The 17,963-nt window shown below is 59.1% G+C and overlaps 10 protein-coding genes across 10 annotated transcripts; 6 read left to right on the top strand and 4 right to left on the bottom strand.

Annotated features, from left to right (window-relative positions):
- Positions 1 to 163: 163 nt before the first annotated feature.
- D7B24_001691 (uncharacterized protein) lies at positions 164 to 1,342 on the bottom strand (the record flags this gene model as incomplete). Its single annotated transcript, XM_028635913.1, has 4 exons — positions 164 to 267; positions 313 to 946; positions 991 to 1,164; positions 1,256 to 1,342. 4 exons carry the CDS (start codon positions 1,340 to 1,342, stop codon positions 164 to 166), a joined length of 999 nt encoding a protein of 332 aa, XP_028491696.1.
- Positions 1,343 to 1,893: 551 nt separating this feature from the next.
- Positions 1,894 to 2,557, top strand: SEC11 (Signal peptidase complex catalytic subunit; the record flags this gene model as incomplete). The annotated part of the gene is made up of 4 exons (XM_028635912.1): positions 1,894 to 1,974; positions 2,025 to 2,239; positions 2,287 to 2,393; positions 2,442 to 2,557. The coding sequence occupies 4 exons, from the start codon at positions 1,894 to 1,896 to the stop codon at positions 2,555 to 2,557; spliced, it is 519 nt and encodes a 172-aa protein (XP_028491695.1).
- Positions 2,558 to 3,169: 612 nt separating this feature from the next.
- D7B24_001689 (uncharacterized protein) lies at positions 3,170 to 4,182 on the top strand (the record flags this gene model as incomplete). The annotated part of the gene is made up of 3 exons (XM_028635911.1): positions 3,170 to 3,523; positions 3,576 to 3,817; positions 3,870 to 4,182. The coding sequence occupies 3 exons, from the start codon at positions 3,170 to 3,172 to the stop codon at positions 4,180 to 4,182; spliced, it is 909 nt and encodes a 302-aa protein (XP_028491694.1).
- A 176-nt stretch (positions 4,183 to 4,358) lies between these two features.
- Positions 4,359 to 5,859, bottom strand: D7B24_001688 (uncharacterized protein; the record flags this gene model as incomplete). Its single annotated transcript, XM_028635910.1, has 3 exons — positions 4,359 to 5,232; positions 5,283 to 5,623; positions 5,671 to 5,859. 3 exons carry the CDS (start codon positions 5,857 to 5,859, stop codon positions 4,359 to 4,361), a joined length of 1,404 nt encoding a protein of 467 aa, XP_028491693.1.
- Positions 5,860 to 6,508: 649 nt separating this feature from the next.
- D7B24_001687 (uncharacterized protein) lies at positions 6,509 to 8,661 on the top strand (the record flags this gene model as incomplete). Its single annotated transcript, XM_028635909.1, has 4 exons — positions 6,509 to 6,582; positions 6,637 to 7,083; positions 7,133 to 7,403; positions 7,453 to 8,661. 4 exons carry the CDS (start codon positions 6,509 to 6,511, stop codon positions 8,659 to 8,661), a joined length of 2,001 nt encoding a protein of 666 aa, XP_028491692.1.
- A 109-nt stretch (positions 8,662 to 8,770) lies between these two features.
- Positions 8,771 to 9,719, bottom strand: AXE1 (1 carbohydrate esterase; the record flags this gene model as incomplete). The annotated part of the gene is made up of 2 exons (XM_028635908.1): positions 8,771 to 9,136; positions 9,198 to 9,719. 2 exons carry the CDS (start codon positions 9,717 to 9,719, stop codon positions 8,771 to 8,773), a joined length of 888 nt encoding a protein of 295 aa, XP_028491691.1.
- Positions 9,720 to 10,293: 574 nt separating this feature from the next.
- On the bottom strand, positions 10,294 to 11,518 carry D7B24_001685 (uncharacterized protein; the record flags this gene model as incomplete). The annotated part of the gene is made up of 4 exons (XM_028635907.1): positions 10,294 to 10,598; positions 10,652 to 11,093; positions 11,151 to 11,245; positions 11,296 to 11,518. The coding sequence occupies 4 exons, from the start codon at positions 11,516 to 11,518 to the stop codon at positions 10,294 to 10,296; spliced, it is 1,065 nt and encodes a 354-aa protein (XP_028491690.1).
- Positions 11,519 to 11,807: 289 nt separating this feature from the next.
- On the top strand, positions 11,808 to 14,108 carry D7B24_001684 (uncharacterized protein; the record flags this gene model as incomplete). The annotated part of the gene is made up of 3 exons (XM_028635906.1): positions 11,808 to 11,972; positions 12,232 to 13,167; positions 13,248 to 14,108. The coding sequence occupies 3 exons, from the start codon at positions 11,808 to 11,810 to the stop codon at positions 14,106 to 14,108; spliced, it is 1,962 nt and encodes a 653-aa protein (XP_028491689.1).
- A 593-nt stretch (positions 14,109 to 14,701) lies between these two features.
- D7B24_001683 (uncharacterized protein) lies at positions 14,702 to 16,633 on the top strand (the record flags this gene model as incomplete). The annotated part of the gene is made up of 1 exon (XM_028635905.1): positions 14,702 to 16,633. The coding sequence occupies one exon, from the start codon at positions 14,702 to 14,704 to the stop codon at positions 16,631 to 16,633; it is 1,932 nt and encodes a 643-aa protein (XP_028491688.1).
- A 180-nt stretch (positions 16,634 to 16,813) lies between these two features.
- On the top strand, positions 16,814 to 17,916 carry D7B24_001682 (uncharacterized protein; the record flags this gene model as incomplete). Its single annotated transcript, XM_028635904.1, has 2 exons — positions 16,814 to 17,647; positions 17,695 to 17,916. 2 exons carry the CDS (start codon positions 16,814 to 16,816, stop codon positions 17,914 to 17,916), a joined length of 1,056 nt encoding a protein of 351 aa, XP_028491687.1.
- Positions 17,917 to 17,963: the final 47 nt, after the last annotated feature.

Raw genomic sequence — 17,963 nt, 5'->3', positions numbered from 1 at the left:
ATGCCCGTGCCTCCAGCTGAGAACAAAAAATGGGTTGGAAGCATGGTTTTATTAGGATACGCAAGACGGATCAGTTCTAGGTGGACCGCACAGCCACGGACGCTCCTCCATATCCTACCACTTCTCTCTGTCGTCCACACACATCCTGCTCGCAACCCCCAACTTAATCATCGCGAGCGGCGGCGGCAGCAATTCGCATGCGAGAAAGCTGGAATGACTTGACAATCGTCTCTCGAATCGCGATAAAGCCGTAGACGAGGGCAAATACTGTCCATTGTCAGTGGCATCCCCCAGAAGTAGGCCACAACATACTGATCGGCGACAGCACGACGAAACCAATCGTGTTTGCGACAACAGCCTCCCGCGAACCTGCCTCATCACCGTCTAGCCAGAAAGGACCGGTTCCCGTGACGGTCCTGCCAACAGCAGCCCAAGCTACGTAGAGCCCGGAAAGGAAAAGGAGCCCGAAGATGTGGGCACCAATGGCATACGGACGCTTGACGCTGTTGAGAAACAGAATCTCGACGAGAACTATCAAAGTGGAGATGACGAAGAGGTTCAGTATTGCAAAAGCCTCAAACCAACCCTCACCAAACATGTCCGTGAGTGGCGTCTTTCCGGCAGTGCCGTAAGGCAGAAGAGGTGACTGACTGATGCCAAAGTCTCGAAGCTCTGCGGGCGACTTTGACATGCCCAGACCCGAAGGTTCTGGCTCAGCAGGTGAGCTGTCATCCCCAGAGCCTGCGTGAGGCAGCGTGACGAGAAAGTACAGCATCGTGTTGATGATGGCGAAGATGGACGTTAAAAAGTAGAAGAGCGTAAAGTAGAACTGCTTCCGGAGGCTGTTCATGTTGGCTGGAAGCGAGAGGAACCGCAGGACCCGATACTCCCAGCCGGATCGGCGATCTTCAATGCGCGGGAAGTAGAGGTGGGTAAAGGTCCAGGACTGTCTGGTTAGCTTGCACCCAAGGCCGTGACCGGGTGGCATACAAAGACGATCGCGTGGTAAGCCAGGAGAAGGCCGAAGCTGATGATTTCGAGCTCAAAGATGATGCGCCAGTCCGAAAACTTGGACTCTTCCTGCTCCACCTTGTAGTCGAGGATCATGATGCTGGCGGCAATGAGGTAGGCGAGGAGGAAGCCACGGATGTAGAAGAGTGCATTCTGGGGAAGCTATCGCCACGGCGAATGGCACACTCGAAGGAATGCGGGCTGCGAAGGTTAGCGAAGTAGCGAAGTGATCGCTCGAACATACGTGATCCTGTGTTCGGCCATATGCAGCTGGTGTGGGTAATCCGCTGGGAGGCGCGAGCAGGGGCGTGGTGATTGACGATTCGTCCATTGCGGGCGATGCGTCGATAGCGAATGTTGAAAGTGATGCTGGTCACGAACAATCGTCGGACATGTACTGGTGATGCAGAGTGTGTTGATGCGGGCATTCTACGGTTGAGCTTGAAATGGCTTTCGTCCCTCTTGGCTGGTGATGGTGGCTGGCTTTCTACTGATGAATGTGGCAAGCGCGACACGTGCTGCGCTTCCCTCGACCGATGCCACGAATATAGTGGTAACTTCCTAGTGAAGTTATACGATACCTTCCATTCAAGTGGCTTTTACAGAACCAACACAATGATTGAGACGTCACTCACAGCCCTCCTCCAGGGACGTATTCGACCATCTCAAGGTTGGGGTTTGGCATGGAATGGCATGAAAGGCACCAGTGGGGTGGCCCACCTGGTCCGTGCACGAGCCTCGCTGGCCTGAACTAAGCTTCAAGCTTTATCGCGAGCTGCCTCCAAGCTGTCCATCCCACTCCGCGAACAACGAACCCCGCGACGCCGTCCAGCTCGCAAACCCGACGTCTATAGCCCGAAAAGACGTGCTTCGACAGTCATCATGCTCTCCAGCCTCAAGAACCCGCGGCAGGCGGCTGCCCAGCTCCTCAACTTCGGCCTCATCCTGTCGACGGCCTTTATGGTTCGTGGCTCGCCGCCCTGATCGCTGACCTTGCTGACCTTGACCTGCAGATGTGGAAAGGTCTTTCCGTGATTACCGACTCTCCCTCGCCCATCGTCGTCGTTCTTTCCGGCTCCATGGAGCCCGCCTTCCAGCGTGGCGACCTCCTCTTCCTCTGGAACCGAAACCTTCTCCGCGAGACCGATGTTGGCGAAGTTGTCGTGTACAATGTCAAGGACAAGGACATCCCGATTGTCCACCGCATCGTGCGGAAGTTTGGAGCTGGGTGCGTACCTTCTGGGACTTTGTTGATGGCCGGACTGACAAAAGCAGCGCCTCGGCCAAGCTGCTTACCAAGGGCGACAACAATGCAGCCGACGACACGGAGCTCTACGCGCGCGGACAGGACTACTTGGAGAGACAGGACATCATTGGCAGCGGCACGTTACCAGAAGCACCCCTTGCCAGTCCCGACTAACACGTTGCAGTGGTTGCCTACATTCCCTTTGTCGGATACGTCACGATCCTCCTCTCGGAACACCCTTGGCTAAAGACGGTTATGCTGGGAATCATGGGACTTGTTGTTGTGCTGCAGAGAGAATAGCGGACCCTCGACTGACGCGGAATTGATACCATCGGCTGCCCTGGAGCTTGGCCTTGCCAAATATTTGACACGCTTTACGATCGATTGTGGATGTCGAGGAGAGGGATTGCAAACGATGCAGCCGTCAGCCCTCTAACTACTGACTGGATTCACACCACCTAGAAACCTGAGCACACCTGCGCAGACCATATGCAGTGCAGTGGACCAGAAACGAGATTGCTCAGCGCCCGTAGCCTTAACCGTGGAGCGGCACCACTCGTCGTCCAATGACCCTGCGTGGATCCAGGGACCCGTTGACAAGCGCTTGGCAACGGCCAGGGGGGCTCTGAGCATGGGAGCCAGGGGCTGCTCCCAAGCGGGCTAGACTCGCCGCTATCGACGGCACAGCGCGCTGAGTGTCTGGAGGAAGACGGTTGCCTGTCTGTTTATGAGCTGCAAAAGAAAAGGGTCCCCCTCCCGCGATGATTCCATTTCGTCGCGTCGCCTGTACGGTCGTTGCGCCGAGTCTGTCGCTTCTTTTCCTTCTCTTCCTTCTCTTCTTTCACTCTGTCGCGCTCATTGACACCATCAAACCGATTAACGACATACAAGTGCCTCGGCAAGTTTGCAGACATGCATTCCAAGGCGGCAGAGTCGAGCGCAACGGCGCACCCTTCTTCGGAGAGACCAACGACGCCCACCCCCGATGCCCAGCCGACGGTTGCCCGCCAAACCCAGCCGCCGCTGATCAACAACGTGCAATCATTCGTGCAACAACCATATTTGTATCCGCCGCAACCACCGCTCTACGGACCTGGGCCGCGTAAACCTCGCATCATTCCGTTCACGAGATCGTGGCACATTGCCAAGATTGTGTTGCGATCGGTCGAGCTCGCCTGTGCCATCATCGTCATTGCCCTGACAATCGCCCTCATCTCCGTCGCACTCTACGCTGGCCATCTTCCGTTGGCTCTGAGCCTGCCACCGGTGCGTACTTGACCAGCAGCTCGTTGGACGTGTCCTTGTGCTGACTGCCCAGGCTTGCATGTGTGTCCTGTGGGAGACAGCAGAGTTCATTACTCTCTGCGCGCGAGGCGGCAAGCAGGGCATCCACCCAGGAGCTCACGTCGGCGTCCACCTCGTCACGTGGCTGTACTGGGCTCTAGGTATTGTCTGTATGGGCATGTTCTCCTTCTACCGAGGTGACTACCGAGACAGCTCGGACTTTGACTATGGCATGGGCCTCAACTATGGCATCATCGGTACCAGCGCGGCCGCGTTGTGAGTTTTGTCTGGCTCTTGTTGACGAGTGACCATCGCTGACATGTCCCAGCCTCGTCACCTTTACCTTGTTCGTCCGCGCCTGCGTCGAGACCAATCAACGCAACCGTCAGCAGCGGCAGATTTTTGTCATGGCTGGAAACGGCGGCCCCTTTTATGTCATGCCGCAGGCACAGGCGGCCTCGCTGATGCAGCAGTATCCGCAAGCTATGCCTATGCCTGGTGTCTATCCCGGCGCCCCTCAATATCCTCCCGCGCGAGACTATAAGGTCCCAGTTACAGGCGGCGCACCAGCGCATCCCGTCATTTCGCCTGCCGATGGATCGTTCTACGGTCCGGGAAACCCTCACCAACAGCAATCTTGAGCCAGCTGCCGAGCCGATCTAATGTCTAATCCATATTTTGATACCCTGAAAACATTCTTGCCCATATGCGCACCTTTTAGCACAAGTGACCCGATTAGATATCTGCAAACCTACTTTCAAGTCAAGTCAAGTCACTAGACAAACATAACACAGCTTGCACAGCGGCAAACATATTCTCATTCAGCTTTCCAGTGGAACTTGGCCGCAGGATGGTCAGGCGGTGGCCGTGCCGCACCCTTCTCGCCACGCAGGTTCTCTCGGTACGTGCCGCCGGGAACGGCGTATCCCTCCCACAACAGCCCGCGCTGCCTCAAAACGGGGAACAGGTCAGAGATGATGTCCTCAAAGGAACCAGGCATCAGCGCATACGCGAGATTGAACCCGTCAACATCGGCTTCAGCCACCCACCTCTCCATCTCGTCTGCAACAAAGTCCGGCGTACCCACGACCGTCGCGCCGAGACCACCGACCTTGATGTGGTTGCCCACCGTGTGCTTTGTCCACTTGGCCACGCCCGGCGCTGACTTGCTCCAGGCTTCGACTGCCGACCGTATGGCATTCGACTCTACGTGCCGCAGCTCTTCGTCGTCGCCGTACTTGGCCAGGTCGATGCCCGTCCAGCCACCGAAGAGGGCCAGAGCACCGTCCTCGGAGCCATAGCTAAGGAATTCCTCGTACCTCGCCTGCGCCTTCTCCTGCGTGCTCGCAATGACCGGGCACAGCAGAGCAAGGAACTTGATGGAGGCAGGGTCACGCCCGTACTCATCGCGCGCCGCCGCTCTGATCTCGGCAATGTTCTTGGCAATGACAGATGGCGAATGGCCAGCGACGAAGATGGCCTCGGCGTTCTTCGCCGCAAATGCCTTGCCAGCCCGCGAAGTGCCGGCCTGAAGAATGACCGGTGTTCTCTGCGGCGACGGCTCACAAATGTGGGGGCCCGGCACCTGGTAAAACTTGCCGACGTGATCAATCGTCCGGACGAGCTTGGGGTCCGTATAGATGCCCGTCTCGCGGTTCAGCTTGACGGCGTCATCTCGCCACGAGGATTGCCTGGGCTGTCAGCTACATTGAGACGCACGACGTGAAAAATCGAGGCTCACCAAAGCTTGTACATGACCTCGACATACTCCTCAGCCATGACGTATCGCTCGTCGTGCTCCGGCTGTTGGGTGTGGCCAAGGTTACGGGCCGCTGAATCGAGGTAGCCCGTGACAATGTTCCATCCGACACGCCCTCCCGTCAAATGGTCAAGAGTGCTGAGACGACGCGCGAGATGGTACGGCTGTTCGTAGGTCGTTGCGACCGTGACGCCGAAACCCAGACTCTCCGTCGCCGCAGCCATGGCTGACACTGTCATCAAAGGTTCGTTGACCGGCCACTGCGCTCCAGAAACAATGGCAGGATCAGGGTTCTTGGGCCCCTTGTACACATCGTAGGCGCCCTAGACTGTCAGGATGCATTACACCATGAACGGACATCATCACTCACCAGCACATCGGCGATGAACATGCCGTGGAAGCCGCCCTTCTCCAGCAGCTGAGCCAACTTGACCCAGTGCTTAATGTTGTTGAACTCGGACGAGTGGTCATCCGGGTGCCGCCAGAGCCCCGGCGACTGATGGCCGCTGCATGACTCGACAAAGGCATTCAGAATGAGCTGCTTCTTGGGGGAAGCCATGGTGCTGGTGATTGCGGCGAGTGTCTTCTCTCTGTCTCAATGGTGTGCTCGACGCGATCCCCGTTCTCAACGCGAATCTCCTTGCTCTTTAATACACAATGACTGAATGGCTGAATAGCCTTTCAATAGCCTTGCCGAAATGTTCGTCCTCAAATGACCCCCGCCGACTACCCCTCGATGACCCATGTCGCATCGCGATGGCGCGATATACCCGCGCAATGAGATGCCCGGCGAACAAGTTCCGATGGCGCATGCCGACCAATCGTCTTACACGCAATGTATGTCGCACAACTGCCGAGCGATGTCGGTCGTGCTGGTTTGAAGATCAATGGGGCCATTTTCCTTCAGACATTCGAACAATCTTATCTGGGCCATACGGTGGTGAACCCGAGTCTCGTAGGATCACCTCCTCGTTGGGTACCGATGCAATCACGACATATTTAGCGGCGTGCCCTCATCTTGAGCGCGGGATGTTGACCCGCGCGTTCGGATGCCTGCCACGTGCGTTGTCTCGAGCTCAATCGCAGGTCGATATCAAGAGGCAGTCCCAGCGTTCTGGTTTCGCTCTCCCCGTCTCGCTTCTTTCGGTATCGCTATTTGCTGTTGTCCATACCATCCTGCTTAAACCACACACTGCCAAGCGAACAACATGGCTGGAGGTGCAGCATCGGGCGATGTTTCCGACAGCGTCGTGGCACCGCCTCTCCCGCAGTTCGCTGCATAGTGAGTGTCTCTCAGATATCGTGCTCGTGCTCGTGTTCGACTGACCTTTCTTAGCATCGTTGTCGTCGTCATCGGCTTCATCTTTGCTGCCGTCATGATTGGCATTACCCACATCCTCAAGCGTACGGTCGGTGAAGACAACAAGAAGACGGAGATGTTCATCACAGCCAACAGGACTGTCAGCACTGGTCTCACGAGTTCGGCCGTCATCTCGTCGTGGCTCTGGAGCACGGCTATGTTGGGAAGCACCCTCGTCGGCTACAACTTTGGCGTCGCCGGTCCCTTTTGGTTCGCCGCAGGCTGTTCCCCCATGATTGTCTTCTTCTCTCTCCTGGGTATCGCCTGCAAAATGCGTGTCCCCCAGGCGCACACCCTGCTCGAGATTATCCGCATCCGCTACGGCAAGGTCGGCCACATTGTGTGGATCGTACTGTGCCTCATCAACAACATTATCGCCGTCGCCAACATGCTGCTGGGCGCGAGCGCAGCCATCTCAGCGCTGTACGTCTTTTTTCGTTCACCCCTATCCTGGCATGAGCTGACTATGTAGCTCTGGCATGCACGTCATTGCCGCAACGTTCCTCCTCCCCGTCGGTGTCATCTTGTACACCTTTGTTGGCGGCATCAAGGCCACGTTCCTCACCGACTATGTCCATACGTTCATCATCACTATCATCATTTGCTTCTTCACGATCAAGGCCTTCTTGACGCCCGAGATTTCGTCGCCTGCCCATCTCTATGAGCTGATTGTGGCCGCTGGCGAGGCACACCCCGTCAGCGGTAACCACAACGGCTCCTACCTGACCATGACGAGCCACGGCGTACGTCTGCCACCCTCATGAACTATCTCTCCACCGCTGACATTCACAGGCCATGCTGTTCGGTATCATCCATGTTCTCGCCAACTTTGGCCTCGTCGTCATGGACACGGGCTTCTTTGTCAAGGCCTTTGCCGCTCGTCCCCAGGCCGTCGTACCTGGGTACGTCATTGGGGGTATTGCCTACTTTGGCATCCCTTGGTGCCTGGGAACGCTGATGAGCTTTGTCGCCCTGGGTCTTGAAGGCGAGGAGATCTTCCCGACGTATCCTCGACGCATGTCCGGCACGGAAATCTCCAATGGCCTTGTGCTCCCGTACGCTGCCATTGCCATTGCCGGCAAGGGTGGCGCCACGGCGATCCTGCTCATCACCTTCATGGCCGTCACGTCGACTCTGTCGGCCCAGGTCATTGCCGTCTCGTCCATCATCAGCTTTGACATTTACCGCCAGTACATCAACAAGGCCGCCACCGACCGTGATGTCATTCGATGGAGTCACATCGGCGTCGTCTTTTTTGGCCTCTTCTCTGCTTGCTTTTCAACCGTGCTTCACTATGGCAAGGTCGATCTCGGCTGGACGCTGTACATGCTGGGCGTCTTGACATGCCCCGGCATCTTCCCGACGACCTTTGCTATTCTCTGGAAAAAACAGTCTACCGTGGCTGCCGTCGTCTCGCCCATCCTTGGTCTCTTCACCGGTCTTGCTGTCTGGCTCGGCACTGCTCAAGCGCTCTTTGGCGAGATCAGCGTCGCATCCACCGGTCAAGCGGCCCCCTGCACCTGGGGCACGACGGCATCTGCGTTAAGCCCGGCGCTCTACTCTGTCGTTATTTCTCTCGTGAAGCCTGCCAATTTCAACTGGGCCGACTTCCGCAACGAGAAGCTCACTCTCGATGGTACGACCCTGAACGTCGAGGAGTCGGACTATCAGACAAACAAGGCCCAGCTCAAACGTTGGGGCCGCCTCAGTGCGTACTGGTCGCTAGCCACGTTCTTCGGACACTGGGTCCTGTGGCCTCTGCCAATGTACGCGGCCAAGTATGTCTTTAGCGAGAGCTTCTTTGTGGCCTGGCTTGTCCTTGCCATTATCTGGGTGTGGATCACAATGTTTGTCGCCGGCTTTTTCCCGATCATCGACGGGCGCAAGCAAATCGTGGATGTCATTCAAACACTACGAGGGCGCAGCAAGAAGCCTGAGACGAGCGAAAGCGAGGGACCCGCGACGCCCGCCGAGTCCGTGGCCTATGGCCAGAAGGAGTAATGTCATTGTGAGTCATTTGGTAGCTAATGCAGGCATAATGCTAAATTCTCAATGCCGTGTTTGTTCGTTGCCAGCCCCTAGACCAGTCGTGGCGTGAAAGCTGCCTTTTTTACAGACACTGTGAGTACCACTGGTTCGAGGCCCTGCACGTACCCTGCGAGCAGCACTTTGCTCCGTTCCAGCCCTGACCACCGCACTGCCCGTAAAGCGCTGCGCAGCTGCCTGAGGGCGGGGGCGTCGTGGGAGGCATCGTAGGAGGTGTGGTCGGGGGTGTGGTCGGGGGCGTCGTGGGTGGGCTCCCCCCGGAGTTCAGCTTGCTTCGCACAAATGTCAGTGCCGCCTGGCCGTAGACGCCGCCGTATCCCTGGTGAACGGCCTGGTTGTTGCCGGTGCAGCAGTACGGGTCGGGCGAGTCGCAGTAGTTCTGGATCTTGCTGCCCGAGGGACAGACGAAGCCGGCAGGACGCGCGGCGAACTGACGATGGTTAGCTGCAGTTTCACGGTGCCTGCTGAACAACAGATGCAGATGAACTCACCCCTTGCGCCGTGCAGGTGCCGACGTTGTACGAGAACCCAGCTCGGTACCGTGGGCTGCCCATGAGGATGGCAGCCTTGACGGCAGTGACGGCACTCGCAGTCAGGGGCACGGCCGTGTTGGTGATGCCGGAGCCCGGGTCGCCGCCGCCGCACAGGGCATTGTCCATGATCTGGCCGCCCTGGGAGTACCCGACGAGAACAATCTGCGTGTTCGGGCACCTCTGGTTGAAGCTGTTGACAGCCGAGGCGACAGCGTTGGTGCCCTGCATGGCCGAGTTGCCGTAGCTGATGCCGCCGCAGGAGCTCTGGCCGCCGCACGCTGGGTACACGATGGCCTCGGCAGTCGAGCCGGGGTACGCGTTCAGGATGAGGTTGACAACGGTGCCGGCCGAGCCATAGCCGGGCCCGACGGTGGTTTCACGGGCGCCGAAAACGTGGATACTGGGGCAGCTCTGACGCTCAATGAGACCCGCAGAAGCGACTAGGGCCTGGGCGGCGAGGAGGAGAGCGAACGTCTGCATTGTGATGGTGTGGATGAGTGAGGCGTCATGTCTCCCTTCTCCCAGGGCTCGGCGACGACCCTTTTATATGCTTCGGACACTGCAAAAAGCCCCCGTCAGACCCCATCTCAACGTCTTCGGGAGATTGCTTGATCCCGCTACAAAAGGAGCAACGTCCGACGACCTCCGTGTCGGTTGCATTCCGCTGGACCGTGCTCGGGTCACACGGCAAACAACATCGTGAAAGCTTGGTACCGTAAAACGTGGCGGACGCTGTCATTAGCCGCGTCCCCTGGCTAGATCATCTGCGAGCGGTGTCGACGGGTGAGCCTCACGCCGGCTGAATTGCCCGATAGTTGAGGGTGCGCGGACTTGCCTGAAGCCACGCGAGGGGCGGATAGATGAAGGCTTGAGCTGAATTCAGGCTAATCCCCCTCGATGTCGGGACTTGAGCAGGGTTTCCCCACACAAAGCATCACAACCGGCAGCCAATGCAACAGTATGCGAGGCCATGACTCGCGGTCAAAGCGGGAGTGAGCAAAGAAAAGAGGGCATTCATTCATTATTATCTTACGCCGCGCGCCTCACGCCCCAGTCAGAGGCCCAATGCTTCCCTCCGCCCCTTGCTCGAGGCATCTAGGTACGGGGCCTCGCCCAGAGAGCACACGCGGTCGCCGGCTCGGGCCTCGTCGTAGTCGTACGTCGCGCAGTGCCAGGTGCTCCTGTTGTCCCAGATGGCAAGGTCGTTCTTGCGCCACTTGAAGCGCACCTGGGCGTCGTGGTTTTGCGTCAAGAGGTTGAAGATGTACGCCAGCAGAACATCCGACTCGTCCTTGGTCACGCCGTTGATGCGCTTTGTGAAGCCCCTGTTCACGTAGACCGACTTCCACCCAGTGACGGCTTTTCGAGGTTAGCATTGCTGGATGTTGCGATGGGAAGGGTTTGCTACTCACGGTTCGTGCGAATGACAGGGTGCACCGCCATGAGGCCCGCACCCTGGTTCAGGGGCGAGCCACGGATGCCCTGACGAATGGGGTTTCCCAGACGCTCAGCCTCGTCAAGGAAGAACTTTGCATCGTGCGTCGCCGTCAGGCCCTCGAGGAAGACCTGCATGGCGGGCGACAGCCGATCGTAAATCTCGTAGCCGCTCGCCCACATGGTGTCGCCGCCCGTGGCCGGCAGCGTGTGGATCTTGAGCATGGCATAGTCCGAGGGGACCGGCTCAAAGGTGATGTCGCTGTGCCAGCCGTTGCTCGCGAACCGGCTGACGTCGGAGAGCTGGTGGGTCAGGCCGCCGCCCTTCTTCTGCTTCTCGGAGCTGATGACGCTGATCTGGTCACCAAGCTCGCTACCTTCTTCGGTCAGGGGGTGCACGTGAAGAGAGGATGACGAGGGCTGGGAGTTGTCAGCAATGCGTTGCATCTCTCTCAAAAGCAAGCGACGACGACTCACGCATCCCGAGAGCTCCGTCAAGCGCAGCATAAAGTCCTTCATCTGGGTAGGCGTCACATCTTGGTTGCGCAGAAAGACAACACCCCTTTGTGAGACTGTTTGGTCAGTGAAATGTGCGTGTTTGCAAGGCAAGATCGCATCTCACTAGTCACAGCCAAATCCCGAATGAGCTGGTCGTCTCCCTTGAGGAGCTCGGCCACCTGGAGGCCCTCAAACTCGCGACCGATGACGGGTGTCAAGTCGTTGGATGTGAAGCCATCGAGAGAGCCCGAGTAGCTCAACGGCGCCGTAAGACGCGGTTTGGCCTGCTCGTTCCCGCCGATTATGTTGCCGTTGGCGCTGGCGTTGTCTTGCGTGGCGGAGGGCATGACGAAAACGGGAAGCACGTCCGAGGCGATGGATGGCTTGACCGAGATTACTGACCGAGGTTCTTCTGCTTTGTCGTGGTGGTGAGACAATCTCTTGTTCAGGGGTTTGTGATTAGGATGCGGCTTCACATTCGTGCTCGAGCATCCTCCAGGCCAGCATTGTGCAGACGAGCCATACATATCCGATCACGCCTTCGCCTGTTGGCGCGGAGAAACCGAAGCAGGAGGCAGTCGTCGACTCGTTGCGGAGAAAATATCGGGGATTCGCGATGGCGTCATCTGACCCAAAATGAGCCCGTCGGCCGCGCCAACCCCGTCCTGGACGAAGCGCCCGACCGGTGCCGCCGCGACTCTCCGCGCGATGCCGAGGGAGGTCTTGGGTCGCCTTAGGGCCAAGCTTGAGAGCTGGGGGAAGGGCTTCATCGTGGCCGGCATCTTCCACGCGGGCTCTGGGGTCTGCCTGGCCGGGGTCGACAGCTGCCGATCGCAGTCGTCCACTGCCCACGTAGCAGTCAGGGTCTGCTCCACCGAGGCAGATGCATAGAAGCGCGTTCTACGTGTGAGTTGAGTGCCGGGACGTCGTGCTTTTGTGTCAATGGCGTGCTCCGGCCGTGGGATTTCGTCCAGCTCATTTCTCCGTATCTTTCTCCGTGTGATGCCAATGGCGATGGCTTCATGGTGTTGAGGTTGCATGAGAGTTGTCGCACTTATAGGAAGCCGTCGCAGTCCTGCCGATCTCGACTTTTCGTCTCGTCTTCCCCAAGGTCGCCGCTCCTCACCCTGTTCTTGGTTGTTCAAAGGCCGAGACAAACACGTGCACCGCAGGCGAATTCGACTCCTCAGCCTCAAGCAAGTTGCTCCTGCCCTGCACCACACGTACCTGCCCTCTCACTGTCGCCGCCATGGGCACCGAAGACATTGAGACGCACGACACGCCCCGCGCGGGACCCGGCGAATCGTCGTCTCTCAAGGGCCTCACCGACGTGCAAGTCGGCCGCAGCGAGCTCAGCGATGCCATCCCCCCCGACCACAAGTACGAGGGCCGCCACCGATGGGATCCCACTGCGACGTGGACCGAGGCCGAGGAGAAGAGCGTCATTCGCAAGACGGACCTCTGCCTGCTGACCTGGCTCTGCGTCATGTTCTTCGGTCTCCAGCTCGATCGCGGCAATCTGTCCAACGCGCTGGCCGATGACTTCCTCACCGACATGAACCTCACGAGCGACGATTACAACAACGGTACCACCATTCAGCTCGTCGCCTTCCTCGCCGCCGAGTTCCCCGTCCAGCTGTTGACGAAGCGCTACGGTTTCCGCTACGTGCTGCCCACCATGATGTTCGCCTGGGGCACCGTCTCGTGGGCGCAGGCCTGGATGCACAACCGCACCGGCTTCTACATCACCCGCGCCCTCATTGGTTTCTGCGAGGGCGGTTTCATCCCCGGTGCCATCCTCTTCGCCACCTACTTCTACACCTCCAAGGAGCTGTCCATCCGCCTCGCCGCCTTCTGGTCCACCCTCAACATTGCTCGTGTCATCTCGGCCCTGCTCGCCGCCGGCATTCTCGAGATGCGTGGCATCGGCGGCCACCCCGGCTGGTTCTGGCTGTTCCTGCTCGAGGGTCTTCTGACCGTTGTTCTCGCCATTATTGTGAGTTGTCCTGCGCTCGCGCGCGCTAGCCTCTCCTTTCCCTTCCACAGAGCCAGGCTGACCTCGACTCCCCCTTCTAGTCCTACCTGTACCTGCCGGCCTCGCCCACCAGCACCAAGAACGTCCTGTTCCCCAAGGGCTGGTACACCGAGCGCCAGGAGGTCATCATGACGAACCGCATCCTCCGCGACGATCCCGCCAAGGGCCTCACGACTCTGCACGAGCCCGCCACCTGGCAGGACGTCAAGAACACTTGGTCGGATCCCTCCATGTGGGGACTGTTCCTCATCGGTCTCGTGGCCTACATCCCCGCGACCCCCGTCCAGGCCTACCTCACGCTTACGCTGCGCCGCATCGGTTTCTCGCGGTTCGACTCGAACATGCTCACCATTCCCTCGGCCGTCCTCCAGATCATCACCATGTTGGTCCTCGCCTACAGCAGCAACCACTTCAACGAGCGCACCTTCCACTGCTTCGTCGGCGAGTTCTGGGTCATGCCGCTGCTCATTGCCCTGCTGACCATCTCGGACGGCGGCCAGGAGTGGGCGCGCTTCACCCTCGTCACCCTCATCTCCGGGTACCCCTACTTCCACCCGATTGTCACTTCGTGGATCTCGGAAAATACCTTTGACGTGAAAAAGCGAGCCATCGCTGCCGCCACCTACAACGTCATTGTCCAGATGGGCAGTCTCATTGGCAGCCAGATCTACCGCTCCTACGATGGCCCTTACTTCAAGCAGGGCAACAAAGTGCTTGTCTCCATCTGCGCCTTTGCCCTCGTCGTCTTCGTTGCCCAGCGCCAGGTCATTGTCTACCTCAACGGAAAGAAGGAGAAGAAGTGGGCCGCCATGTCCGATGAGGACCGTCACATCTACCAGAACGATGTGCAGGCCCGCGAGGTGGACGGCAACAAGCGTCTCGACTTCCGCTACACCTACTAGGCTTGCCCTGCCCTGCCCTGTATAATGCTGGTGATATGCAACCTGCCTGTTTTCGATGCCATAGTTAGCCTGTCATAATCATTGGGCCCATGAGCCCCCTCCTCACATGCCGTCTGTCGATGATTGTCCGTGATGGTGCAGATGCAAGATACTCAGCGTACAATTTAATGTCGTCTTGTCCGAAATCCGGACCCCGGACCCACACAACGCCATCGCGGCACCCCCCGTAGCTGTCTTCTCTCCAGGATACTCTCCAGCAGTTCATCAGCGCTCTTCAGCTGTCAAAGGGGGCCGGAAAGTCAAAAGTCGGCCTGGACCCTGGATGCCCCCGCTAGAACCCCCCCGCCCCCTTGCAATTTTTCTGCACACATCCCCCCTTGAACCATGCGGCCCGCGTGGACCACCCCTCCAGAATGGGGACGAGCCCCGCTAGCGGCACACCGAGGCACACCATACATCCATCTCCACTCATCGTCGATGCCCTCTATCCTCGAACGATCCCTCCCCCCTCCCCCCTCTCTCCCTCCACCTCCAATACCACCACCACCACCACCATCACCAACACCATTGACCATGCGTCCTCCATGACAAACATGCCGGCCGCGCCACCCAAACCGCGCAAGATTGGCTCCCGAGCCTGCGATGCCTGCAAGATCCGAAAGGTGAAGTGCACCGAAATTCCGCCTTGTCGTCGGTGCAGCACCATCGGTATTGAGTGCACCTTCAACAAGGGACAGGCCACGAGGGGTCCGAGGAGCCTCCGAGCCAAGACGTGGCAGCAGATTCGAGATGCGCAGCAGCAGCAGCAGCAGCAGTACCAGGAGAAAGCTCCCGAAGATGCTGCGGCGACGCGCGATGGGAGCGCTGATGGGAGCCCCCTCTCGTCCACCGGCCGGGACCCTTTGATGAACAACTCGACGACCCCCGTCATTGCCGTCGAATGGCTCGTCCTGCGGCTCTGCATCTACCGTCTGCGCCTCTTCCCGGTATGGCCCATTGTCGCCGTCGAGGAGGTCATCGCCTCGCTACAGCGCGATGCCGAGGACCAAGAGATGTACGCCCTCGCCACGGCCATTGGCGCTGCCACCATGGCCCAGCTCAAACTGGACCGTTCCCGCGACTGCGGCATCAACGACGCTGTGACCGCCCATGTCCTCGAAGCAGAGTGCCAGCGGAGCCGCGTCCTGCTCGACTCGCAGCCCGCCAACCTCAACAAGCTGCGGACCTCCTTCTTCCTCCACATCTTCCACGAGAACCAGCAGCCCGGCGGCACCAAGTCGCTGTTGTACCTGCGCGAGGCCATCACGCTCGCCCAGATCATCGGTCTGCACCGCGCGACTTCCTACGCCGTGCTTCCGTCTGCCGAGCAGCGCATCCGACGCCGCACCATCTGGCTGCTCTTCGTCACCGAACGCGGCGTGTCCATGCTGCACAAGCTGCCCGTGGTGCTCGACTCCAACGGCAAGCTGCCGCCGCTCGACAGTGGCGATGCCGACGACGAAGCCCACATCCTGCCAGCCTTTAAAAAGCTTGTCAACTTGTTCTGGATTTTTGATCAGTCTGGCGCCTTTGAGATTCTACAAGATTCAGCCGACGGTGCTGAAGGCGCCGGCGCGCGAAACTTTGATGTCCTGAGCACGCTGCAGCGACGTCTGCAGGAGGATGCCCTCGATCTCGAGCAGGGCGGCAACGACGTACAAAAGGCCGACATTCTCGCAACCCGTCAGTGGATGCAGATTCTCATTTGGCGCGCCAACACGGGCCGTCGCGCCAACGCCGCAGCCATTGCCGTACACGGTCCGATCCAGATCGCCACGGAGTTTCTCGATCTCGCAGCGCGGCTCCCGAGCGCGGCTCTCGAGGCACACGGACCCGGCATTGAGTTCAAGGTCTTTGAGATTGCGAGCGCCGTCGCCGATGTCATTGCCAGCCACCTCAGCCAGTCGAACGCGCTGCCGATGGACGTCCGCCCCAGCGACATTCTCGCGCGTTTGCAGACGCTACTCGCCTCGACGCGCGGCGGGAACAACAGCCTGCTGCGTCTTCTCGGAGCGCGCATCGCCCAGGCTGAAGCCCAGCCAGCAGCGCACTTCAGCCTCGGCCCTTCCATGGTCCCTCACCAACGCGTTGACGAGATCCTCGACGGCGGCATCTCGTCCTGGAATCAAGCAAACGGAAACCCCGAGCAGACGTTTGATGTGCAAGCCTACCACGACCAGGCCGCCATGACGCAGATGCAACCCCTCGGCTGGCCGTTCCCCGCGTCACCCTGGCTGTCCCTCGTGGCCGCCGCCGAACTCGAGCAGCAGCAGCACGCCGACGGCACCAGAGGCCAGCAGATGCAGGGTGAAGCAGAAGGCATGAGCCCTGGCACGGGCGGCTGGTTTTCGCAATCGCTCGACCTCTTGGCCCAGCTCGAATCGGAGCCACCCACGAGCGAGGCCTCCATGGAGAGTCTGCCCGGAAACAACAGCGTCGACATGATGACGGGCGATCCTTGGTTGCTCGATCTGGGGCAGTCCTGAGAGTCGGGTGGTTGACTCATGCGGCGGCGGGCTTTCGATTAGCGCGCCAGTTTTCCGATTATCCCGACAATTTCTCCGAACTTGGGGGGGCACTAAAGCGGGCAGGCTGCTGTGCTCACCGAGCTCGTCCTCTCCACGTCGCACCTTTACACATTATCCTTCACACCACACGACGTAACAATGGCCTGGCAAGAACCGCGTAATACGGGCATGGTCTACCGCCGCCTGGGCAACTCGGGACTTCACGTCTCGGCGTTGGGCCTCGGCGGCTGGCTCACCTTTGGCGGCCAGAACGGTGACGAGACGACGTTTGAGTGCATGAAGCAGGCCTACGACTGCGGCATCAACTTCTTCGACACGGCCGAAAGCTACGCTGGCGGCCAATCCGAGGTTGTCATGGGCAAGGCTTTCAAGAAGTTTGGCTGGAACCGTAACGACATTGTCGTGACGACCAAGCTCAACTGGGGCGGCGCCAACGGTGAGGTGCTCGTCAACAACCACGGCCTCAGCCGCAAGCACATTATCGAGGGCTTGCGCGCGTCTCTGAAGCGCCTCGACCTCGAGTACGTCGACGTTGTCTACGCCCACAGGCCCGATCGCCTGACGCCCATGGAGGAGACGGTGCGCGCCTTCAACCACGTCATTGAAGTCAAGGGCTGGGCCATGTACTGGGGAACGAGCGAGTGGAGCGCCGACGAGATTGCCGAGGCCAGCGGCATCGCCAAGCAGCTGGGTCTCATCGGTCCCATCGTCGAGCAGCCCTTTTACAACCTCTTGCACAGGCAAAAGGTCGAGGGCGAATTCCAGCGTCTCTACAGCCGTTTCGGCATTGGCTTGACAACCTTTAGCCCTCTCAAATTTGGCCTCCTCAGCGGCAAGTACAATGACTCGCCCGACAGCCCTCCGGCCGGCAGCCGCTTCGCCAAGGGCGACGACAAGTTTGTCAGCTCCGTGCGCGACGCCTACGGCGACAAGGCATGGCAGGATGATATCGCCAAGGTGCAGAAGCTCAAGGTATGTTTCCCACCACTATTGACCGGGGACTTGCACTAACGGATCAGCCCATCGCCGACAAGCTCGGCATTCCGCAGGCCGAGCTCGCCCTCGCCTGGTGCCTCAAGAACCCCAACGTCTCCTCCGTCATCACGGGCGCCTCCCGGCCAGAGCAGGTCGTTGCCAACTGCAAGGCTCTGCAGTCCCTGGACAAGTTGACGCCCGATGTCATGGCCGAGATTGATGAGGCTTTCGGCAAGATTGACCTGGACCCTGCGCGACAGGACTAAAAGAGAAAATAAAGCTTGTCATTGAACGTGCTACGACCGGACTCGTG

The sequence above is a fragment of the Verticillium nonalfalfae genome (assembly GCF_003724135.2).
Source record: "Verticillium nonalfalfae strain VnAa140/NRRL 66861 chromosome Unknown scaffold_136, whole genome shotgun sequence".
Lineage (NCBI taxonomy): Eukaryota > Fungi > Ascomycota > Sordariomycetes > Glomerellales > Plectosphaerellaceae > Verticillium > Verticillium nonalfalfae.
Note: the sequence above shows the minus strand (reverse complement) of the source record. Positions and strands in the feature narration are given on the sequence as shown.